Raw genomic sequence first — 10,296 nt, 5'->3', positions numbered from 1 at the left:
AACCTAACCTAACCTAACCTAACCTAACCTAACCTAACCTAACCTAACCTAACCTAACCTAACCTAACCTAACCTAACCTAACCTAACCTAACCTAACCTAACCTAACCTAACCTAACCTAACCTAACCTAACCTAACCTAACCTAACCTAACCTAACCTAACCTAACCTAACCTAACCTAACCTAACCTAACCTAACCTAACCTAACCTAACCTAACCTAACCTAACCTAACCTAACCTAACCTAACCTAACCTTCAGCGGTGGCTGTCGTGACGATCAGACGTGTCCGTGCGTCGCTCCCGCTGGTTTATTATTTTTCTCCGTAATTAGTTAACTGTTTTTTACGCGCTAGCTGTCGCTTGAAGCGTCACGCTATTCTGCGTCGACCAGTCCAAATCGCGTCGAAATCGGTTGTGTTTTCGCCGAGAAATCTCATTTATCGTGCCTTTTATGTGTATTGAGCTACTGTGCTACGCACTATTCGTGTTTTTGATAAAAAGTGCGCGTTCGGGCCGGTGTCGTTTTCGAGTCGGCCCGATTAAGACCCACCGGACCCTCCTGAAGGGCTCGGTGCATCTCGCGTCCACCCCGGACCCCTCGGTGCCGAGTAAGCACACAGGACAAGCCCCGCGCCGCCGTGAAGATTTGGGCCGAAACACACGCGGAAAGTTCACGCGCTGTGGCCCAGAAGACGCGTCTGGTGAAGACGAAGCCGCGGCCACCTCGACCGTAGTTTTCCGACTAACAACGGGTGAGTAAACCGAGTTTTTCTTTACCCCCTATCTCTTTGCACGGCCGCCCAAAGCCGCCGTGTGGAAAACGGGAATTCCGGCGAAACAGCTGATTCTCGCGTCGGGGGAAGAACTGCCCCGTGATAAGGCGACGGGGAACAGCCGACGGCGTGTGGCCTAGTGTCGGCGGCCAACTGACGGCCTTATTTGTCCTTTGGCGCCAAATTTAAATTTGCCTCCAAAAACAGTTTTTTGAGGATAACTCGTTGGGGATTGATTTTAGAGCTTCGGGAGAAAAATTTTGCCCTCCCGAAACCCCCTGTCCTACCAGGACGATCCCCAATAAGTTCCCGCAGGTTTTTACCCCCCTTCCCCCCCAGGGGAGGAGTTAGGATAGGGACAGTGAGGTGAGTGACCAACTAGTCACACCCGAAGCTAGCTTCACTGCTGAGTGGAGAAGCGGTAGCAACAAAGGGGGCAAGGGTCACCGGACCTCCCCCTTGCCATGGACCCCTCCGGTGCAACTGGCAAGAACCTTGCGGAGGCAGGTAAGGAGCCAGCCTATTTGGCCCTCAGTCATCTAGGCCAATGCGTGGCAACTCAAGACGGAGGCATCAAACTACTGCTTGCCAAGGCTGCGGCGTTGGAAGGTATCAAGGATAAGCTACGTTCAGAAACAGCTAAAACCGCGATCAGTGACCTAATGGAAGTGCTCAACGCCATGGAGGGCTGTCACAAGAAAGTGATCATGGCGTTCAATGATACCAAAAGGCTATTCAGAAAGGAGGAGGAACTAAAGAGAACCAATTGTGACGCCAACCCACCAAAAGCCCCTTCTGCAGAAGCCGGCACGCAGTCTCCCTGCTGGTGGGACATCGGCGAAGCGCCAGCCCAGTCAACGACCCGGGAAGACGCAGGTCAAATGATGGTCGCGCCACAATCATGGACTGACGTGGTAAGGAAGGGGAGGCCGAAAGGGCGGACAACGGCAACAACGGAGAAAGCAGCGGGAGGAGAGCCCCGGCTGGAGAGAGCATCTGGAAACCTCGGGAAGACACCCACCCCACAGCCGCGCAACAGAACGCGCCCTGCGGCACTATTGGTGAAGGTAGGTGCTGAAGGTTTCCCAGAACTGGCGAAGAAGATTCGGGGCGGCGTCAACGTCGACGTCATCGGCGACAGCATCGTTGGCGTACGCCAAGCCAAATCCGGCGGCCTTCTTATAGAGATCCGCGGTGACCAGGCCCGGTTTGAGGCTGTCCGCGCTGAAGTCGTCAGATCAGCCGGCGCGGAGGTCGAGGTACATTCCCTCCAGCAAAGGATGACGGTGGAAGTCCGCGACCTGGACGAGTGGACCGGAGCCGACGAGGTCGCAGAGGCAGTGGCAAAAGCTGTCGACGTCAACCTAGAAGCCGTGAAGATACTAAGCCTCCGAAAGAGGTTTGGTGGCGCTCAGACAGCCCTAGTCTCGCTCCCGCAGGCCTCCTCACGCGGGTTGATCAGCTCGGGCAGACTGCGGGTCGGATGGGTGAACTGCAGGGTGTCACTGGCTGACCCAAAGGTCAGGTGCTTCCACTGCCTGGTTTTTGGGCATATGTCTAAGGACTGCGTGGGACCGGACAGGACAGGGTGCTGCCGAAGATGCGGAGAAGAAGGACACAAGGCTGCCAGCTGCAACGCTTCAGCCACGGCGATAAACGTGTTCGCGAAAACTGTCGACGAGGAGGGTAGGAAGAAGCTATGATCAGCCACTACCAGAGTCACCCCCGGAGCGGTTCCACACCAGCGGGGACGGGTGTAGTACAAATTAATTTGAACCACTGCTGGGCGGCGCAACAGCTTCTGCTGCAGACGATGGCCGAGAGAGGCGCGACGCTGGCGGTTTTATCGGACTACAACAGGGCCATGGGCGACTCTGATCACTGGGTCGGTAGCAGTGATGGCAAGTGTGCGGTATACGTTTCAGCCAAGTCTGACGCGGTCATCGCCGACCAAGGTGCCGGCATCGGCTTCGCCTGGGCGAGGGTCGGGACGGTTACGGTGTACAGCTGCTACTGTTCGCCGAACTGCTCCCTTCAGGAATTCGACCTCTTCCTGTGTGGTCTAGAAGGGTCGATACGTCGCCATCCTGTTGCGACTGCGAGTCTAATTGTGGCCGGCGACTTCAACTCGCATTCCGCGGAGTGGGGTTCGGCGACAAACGACGCGAGAGGGGCAATGCTGTCCGATTTCGCCTCGACTTTGGGCCTGGTCGTTAGGAACATTGGCACACAGCCGACGTATAGAAGGGTCAACGCGTCGTCAGTCATTGACGTCACCTTCATGCGCGCTGCACACAACAGCCGCCTAGCTATCTCGGACTGGGAGGTCTTAGATGATGTCTACTCCGCTAGTGACCACAACTATATATACTACGTATTTACGTTTCCTGTGGTTGATACAGCTCCGCCCGAATCAGCGGCTACACGGTTACCGGGGTGGTCCATCAAAAAGTTAAACCCTGACGCGGCCAACGTCCTCTGGAACCTGACTGGACCTCCACGCCCGTTGCTGGCCGACGCCTCCGCTGCAAAGCACGCCGAGAGGCTCAACGACCTCCTGACAGCTACGTGCGAAGCGGCTATGCCACGTAGAACAATCTTCCAGAAGAGGCGGAGAGTACACTGGTGGAACCTAACCTAACCTAACCTAACCTAACCTAACCTAACCTAACCTAACCTAACCTAACCTAACCTAACCTAACCTAACCTAACCTAACCTAACCTAACCTAACCTAACCTAACCTAACCTAACCTAACCTAACCTAACCTAACCTAACCTAACCTAACCTAACCTAACCTAACCTAACCTAACCTAACCTAACCTAACCTAACCTAACCTAACCTAACCTAACCTAACCTAACCTAACCTAACCTAACCTAACCTAACCTAACCTAACCTAACCTAACCTAACCTAACCTAACCTAACCTAACCTAACCTAACCTAACCTAACCTAACCTAACCTAACCTAACCTAACCTAACCTAACCTAACCTAACCTAACCTAACCTAACCTAACCTAACCTAACCTAACCTAACCTAACCTAACCTAACCTAACCTAACCTAACCTAACCTAACCTAACCTAACCTAACCTAACCTAACCTAACCTAACCTAACCTTCAGCGGTGGCTGTCGTGACGATCAGACGTGTCCGTGCGTCGCTCCCGCTGGTTTATTATTTTTCTCCGTAATTAGTTAACTGTTTTTTACGCGCTAGCTGTCGCTTGAAGCGTCACGCTATTCTGCGTCGACCAGTCCAAATCGCGTCGAAATCGGTTGTGTTTTCGCCGAGAAATCTCATTTATCGTGCCTTTTATGTGTATTGAGCTACTGTGCTACGCACTATTCGTGTTTTTGATAAAAAGTGCGCGTTCGGGCCGGTGTCGTTTTCGAGTCGGCCCGATTAAGACCCACCGGACCCTCCTGAAGGGCTCGGTGCATCTCGCGTCCACCCCGGACCCCTCGGTGCCGAGTAAGCACACAGGACAAGCCCCGCGCCGCCGTGAAGATTTGGGCCGAAACACACGCGGAAAGTTCACGCGCTGTGGCCCAGAAGACGCGTCTGGTGAAGACGAAGCCGCGGCCACCTCGACCGTAGTTTTCCGACTAACAACGGGTGAGTAAACCGAGTTTTTCTTTACCCCCTATCTCTTTGCACGGCCGCCCAAAGCCGCCGTGTGGAAAACGGGAATTCCGGCGAAACAGCTGATTCTCGCGTCGGGGGAAGAACTGCCCCGTGATAAGGCGACGGGGAACAGCCGACGGCGTGTGGCCTAGTGTCGGCGGCCAACTGACGGCCTTATTTGTCCTTTGGCGCCAAATTTAAATTTGCCTCCAAAAACAGTTTTTTGAGGATAACTCGTTGGGGATTGATTTTAGAGCTTCGGGAGAAAAATTTTGCCCTCCCGAAACCCCCTGTCCTACCAGGACGATCCCCAATAAGTTCCCGCAGGTTTTTACCCCCCTTCCCCCCCAGGGGAGGAGTTAGGATAGGGACAGTGAGGTGAGTGACCAACTAGTCACACCCGAAGCTAGCTTCACTGCTGAGTGGAGAAGCGGTAGCAACAAAGGGGGCAAGGGTCACCGGACCTCCCCCTTGCCATGGACCCCTCCGGTGCAACTGGCAAGAACCTTGCGGAGGCAGGTAAGGAGCCAGCCTATTTGGCCCTCAGTCATCTAGGCCAATGCGTGGCAACTCAAGACGGAGGCATCAAACTACTGCTTGCCAAGGCTGCGGCGTTGGAAGGTATCAAGGATAAGCTACGTTCAGAAACAGCTAAAACCGCGATCAGTGACCTAATGGAAGTGCTCAACGCCATGGAGGGCTGTCACAAGAAAGTGATCATGGCGTTCAATGATACCAAAAGGCTATTCAGAAAGGAGGAGGAACTAAAGAGAACCAATTGTGACGCCAACCCACCAAAAGCCCCTTCTGCAGAAGCCGGCACGCAGTCTCCCTGCTGGTGGGACATCGGCGAAGCGCCAGCCCAGTCAACGACCCGGGAAGACGCAGGTCAAATGATGGTCGCGCCACAATCATGGACTGACGTGGTAAGGAAGGGGAGGCCGAAAGGGCGGACAACGGCAACAACGGAGAAAGCAGCGGGAGGAGAGCCCCGGCTGGAGAGAGCATCTGGAAACCTCGGGAAGACACCCACCCCACAGCCGCGCAACAGAACGCGCCCTGCGGCACTATTGGTGAAGGTAGGTGCTGAAGGTTTCCCAGAACTGGCGAAGAAGATTCGGGGCGGCGTCAACGTCGACGTCATCGGCGACAGCATCGTTGGCGTACGCCAAGCCAAATCCGGCGGCCTTCTTATAGAGATCCGCGGTGACCAGGCCCGGTTTGAGGCTGTCCGCGCTGAAGTCGTCAGATCAGCCGGCGCGGAGGTCGAGGTACATTCCCTCCAGCAAAGGATGACGGTGGAAGTCCGCGACCTGGACGAGTGGACCGGAGCCGACGAGGTCGCAGAGGCAGTGGCAAAAGCTGTCGACGTCAACCTAGAAGCCGTGAAGATACTAAGCCTCCGAAAGAGGTTTGGTGGCGCTCAGACAGCCCTAGTCTCGCTCCCGCAGGCCTCCTCACGCGGGTTGATCAGCTCGGGCAGACTGCGGGTCGGATGGGTGAACTGCAGGGTGTCACTGGCTGACCCAAAGGTCAGGTGCTTCCACTGCCTGGTTTTTGGGCATATGTCTAAGGACTGCGTGGGACCGGACAGGACAGGGTGCTGCCGAAGATGCGGAGAAGAAGGACACAAGGCTGCCAGCTGCAACGCTTCAGCCACGGCGATAAACGTGTTCGCGAAAACTGTCGACGAGGAGGGTAGGAAGAAGCTATGATCAGCCACTACCAGAGTCACCCCCGGAGCGGTTCCACACCAGCGGGGACGGGTGTAGTACAAATTAATTTGAACCACTGCTGGGCGGCGCAACAGCTTCTGCTGCAGACGATGGCCGAGAGAGGCGCGACGCTGGCGGTTTTATCGGACTACAACAGGGCCATGGGCGACTCTGATCACTGGGTCGGTAGCAGTGATGGCAAGTGTGCGGTATACGTTTCAGCCAAGTCTGACGCGGTCATCGCCGACCAAGGTGCCGGCATCGGCTTCGCCTGGGCGAGGGTCGGGACGGTTACGGTGTACAGCTGCTACTGTTCGCCGAACTGCTCCCTTCAGGAATTCGACCTCTTCCTGTGTGGTCTAGAAGGGTCGATACGTCGCCATCCTGTTGCGACTGCGAGTCTAATTGTGGCCGGCGACTTCAACTCGCATTCCGCGGAGTGGGGTTCGGCGACAAACGACGCGAGAGGGGCAATGCTGTCCGATTTCGCCTCGACTTTGGGCCTGGTCGTTAGGAACATTGGCACACAGCCGACGTATAGAAGGGTCAACGCGTCGTCAGTCATTGACGTCACCTTCATGCGCGCTGCACACAACAGCCGCCTAGCTATCTCGGACTGGGAGGTCTTAGATGATGTCTACTCCGCTAGTGACCACAACTATATATACTACGTATTTACGTTTCCTGTGGTTGATACAGCTCCGCCCGAATCAGCGGCTACACGGTTACCGGGGTGGTCCATCAAAAAGTTAAACCCTGACGCGGCCAACGTCCTCTGGAACCTGACTGGACCTCCACGCCCGTTGCTGGCCGACGCCTCCGCTGCAAAGCACGCCGAGAGGCTCAACGACCTCCTGACAGCTACGTGCGAAGCGGCTATGCCACGTAGAACAATCTTCCAGAAGAGGCGGAGAGTACACTGGTGGAACCTAACCTAACCTAACCTAACCTAACCTAACCTAACCTAACCTAACCTAACCTAACCTAACCTAACCTAACCTAACCTAACCTAACCTAACCTAACCTAACCTAACCTAACCTAACCTAACCTAACCTAACCTAACCTAACCTAACCTAACCTAACCTAACCTAACCTAACCTAACCTAACCTAACCTAACCTAACCTAACCTAACCTAACCTAACCTAACCTAACCTAACCTAACCTAACCTAACCTAACCTAACCTAACCTAACCTAACCTAACCTAACCTAACCTAACCTAACCTAACCTAACCTAACCTAACCTAACCTAACCTAACCTAACCTAACCTAACCTAACCTAACCTAACCTAACCTAACCTAACCTAACCTAACCTAACCTAACCTAACCTAACCTAACCTAACCTAACCTTTTTTTTTTTTTTTTTTTTTTTTTTGGGTGATATCGGGAAACTGGGAGGGAACTGCTTGCGCATTACTTCCTCCCGGCCCCCATCATTTATTCAACAAATGTACATAAACGGTTGAGTATGGCCCGGCTAATCCCCGGACCATAGCTCTTACATTAAGCTTCTAAAAAATACAATATGAAGGGTTCTACCTTCCATAAAATGCGCCATTCCAGCTACAAAACATTTCCAACTTAACTATATTTACGGATGTCGCTGCCGTTCAGTCTCTTCCTCCTCTTTGGTCCTTAGGATACTGCCAATATATCTCTCTATTCTCGTCCAGCTGGCCATGTCTTTGAGCATCAACTGGACCGCCGTGCCTGGTGAGAACTCTTCCCCCAGCATGAATTCGAGATCCCTCTTCTTGGCTGCCCATCTTCCGCAGTTGAAGAATGTGTGCTCGGCATCATCTTCTTCATACCCACACGAGACGCACTCAGGACTTTCTACTCGCGTGAACCTATGTAGGTAAGATTGGAAACACCCATGACCAATTAGAAATTGGGTTAGATGGTATCCAATTCTACCGTGTTTTCGATTAATCCATGTGCATACATTGGGAATCAATTTTCTGGTCCATTCACCGGTCTTGTTGTTATCTTCCCATTCTGTCTGCCACCAATGGACTATCCGCTCTTCGGAGAGCCGCTTTGCCTCCTTTTTGTCCATGCCGTATGCGTTATTGCTAAGTCTCCTCGCATCGGCCCTAGCACGTGCGGCTAAGTGTATTGGGGTTAGGCCCGCTACCACAAGTATCGCATCTGTTGGCGCTGTTCGGTAGGCACTTGCCACCCGGACGGCCATTCTCCTCTGTGGGCCGAGTATCATCTGACGGTGATTGTGGAAAATCAATGACGCGCTCCAAATTGGTGCGGCGTACAGTAATTGATTTTCCACTACTGTTGCCAGGAGTTTCCTCCTGCACGGTTTCGGGCCACCGACGTTCGGCATTATTCTGGATAGCGCAGTTGCCGTCTTGTCTGCTTTGCCGCTCGCCAGGGACAAATGAGTCTTGAAGCCCAGTGTAGTGCTGAGCTCCACACCGAGATACCGCACATGGTCGTTTAGCTCTAGCAGCGTCCCCTGTAGCCAGAAATCCGGTTTTCGGTACGCCCTCTTGTTGGTCAGCATAATGGCCTGGGTCTTGGCGACCGATATGCTTAGCCCGTTGTTGTTGACCCACTCTGCTACTATCGCCAGCGCCGGATTCATGGCTTCCTCTAGCAGGTCGGTAGTGTGTGCTGTGCCCACGATGGCGATATCATCTGCGAAGCCGACTAGTTGCACTCCGTTCGGCTGTTCTAATCGCAGTAGGTCATCGTAGAAGATGTTCCACAGTAGGGGGCCGATAACGGATCCCTGTGGAACACCGCAAGTTACCGCCATACTCCCTGCCTCCGTCAGCAGCTGACGGTCGTTAAGATAGCTTCGGACGATATTCATTAGATATCCGGGCACGCTTTTCCTGTTCAGAGCTTCCTCGATCTTCCTCCATGGCGCAGTGTTGAACGCGTTCGCTACGTCAATCGCAACCAGAGCGCAGAGGTCACGGCGAGCGAGGGCACCCGACCCGGCGCGTTGTACCATTCCGCAGACCGCCTCTAAAGCATCCAGCGTTGAACGTCCTTTTCGGAAGCCGTACTGGTGGCAGGAGAGCCCCTCTGGTATAGCATCGAGGTGAGCCTCCAAACGCTTTTTTATCACCCGCTCAAATAATTTCGCCACCGTATTGATCAGGCTCAGCGGTCGGTATGACGATGGTAAGTTCAGCGGCTTACCCGGTTTCCTTATGAGCACCAGTCTGGCTGACTTCCATGCGCCAGGGAATAGTCCCTTCTCCAGGCACTGGTTGAAGACCATGGCCACCTCCCTGGGCCTAGCCAAGGCCACTGCTCTGATTACGGCATCTGGTACACCGTCTGGGCCTGGCGCTTTACCTGTTGGTAAGGTGTGGGCTATCGTCACAATTTCATCTTTCGTTATACTCGGAAAAGCGGCCTTCGCGGCGCTACAGGGGGGCACTTCACCCGTTAGGGCCGTCCTTCCCCCTGTATCCGTATCATTTATTCCACACAAAATCTATTACATAATATACAATATAATACTAATGAGCTTTGCTCCACAAAAAAGAGAAGGCTCTATCCTTCTTAGTTCCGCCTTCGGCGCACAATTTGTCTGACTTAACTAAAGGTTTCTCTTCTGTCTTATTCTTTCCTCTTCCTCCCTTCTGGACTGAACTTTCCCGAAGAATCTTTTCACAGCTTCCCAGTTTGTGTTCCTCTTGAGCATAATTTCAACGATGTTGTTTGCGCCTATCGGTTCTTCCAGCTCCACTTCTAGTGCACGGCGGTCCCTCTCCCATCTGCCGCACCGGAACATCACGTGCTCCGCGTTGTCCGTGGGTTCCCCGCAGTCAATGCACCTTGGGTTATCTAGTTTTTTGAACCTCCAAAGGTACTTCCCAAAGCACCCGTGGTCGGACAGCATTTGGGTTGTATGAAAATCCACGGTTCCATGCTTCCGGTTCACCCACGCTGACAGATCCTTAATCAGACTCCTCGTCCATTGTCCATTAGGATCACGGTTCCATTCTTGCTGCCATTTGTGGATGACTTCTTCCCGGATCACGACCTTCACGCGTTCCTGGTCCTCTTCGCTTTTACGCCTGTGCCTCTCGGAGCGCTCCCATGCCAGGAGATGCGCCGGTACCAGTCCTGCTATCACCATAGCCGCCGCGGTTGATATGGTTCTGTAAGCCCTTATAATTCTGATAGCCATGACTCTCTGTGGTC

The 10,296-nt window shown here is 53.6% G+C and overlaps 2 protein-coding genes across 2 annotated transcripts; both read left to right on the top strand.

Annotated features, from left to right (window-relative positions):
* Positions 1 to 2,472: 2,472 nt before the first annotated feature.
* Positions 2,473 to 3,414, top strand: LOC132951425 (uncharacterized). Its single transcript, XM_061023230.1, has one exon. It carries the CDS (start codon positions 2,473 to 2,475, stop codon positions 3,412 to 3,414), a length of 942 nt encoding a protein of 313 aa, XP_060879213.1.
* Positions 3,415 to 6,109: 2,695 nt separating this feature from the next.
* Positions 6,110 to 7,051, top strand: LOC132951424 (uncharacterized). The gene has a single exon (XM_061023229.1). It carries the CDS (start codon positions 6,110 to 6,112, stop codon positions 7,049 to 7,051), a length of 942 nt encoding a protein of 313 aa, XP_060879212.1.
* Positions 7,052 to 10,296: the final 3,245 nt, after the last annotated feature.

The sequence above is a fragment of the Metopolophium dirhodum genome, chromosome 8 (genome assembly GCF_019925205.1).
Source record: "Metopolophium dirhodum isolate CAU chromosome 8, ASM1992520v1, whole genome shotgun sequence".
NCBI classification, from domain to species: domain Eukaryota; kingdom Metazoa; phylum Arthropoda; class Insecta; order Hemiptera; family Aphididae; genus Metopolophium; species Metopolophium dirhodum.
The sequence above is the reverse complement of the archived record's forward strand: the minus strand, read 5'-3'. Positions and strand labels throughout refer to the sequence as shown.

What these genes read in the sequence shown, in the direction of transcription:
- LOC132951425 (XM_061023230.1), top strand. Translation starts at nt 2,473, where the DNA reads ATGATCAGCCACTACCAGAGTCACCCCCGGAGCGGTTCCACACCAGCG.
- LOC132951424 (XM_061023229.1), top strand. Translation starts at nt 6,110, where the DNA reads ATGATCAGCCACTACCAGAGTCACCCCCGGAGCGGTTCCACACCAGCG.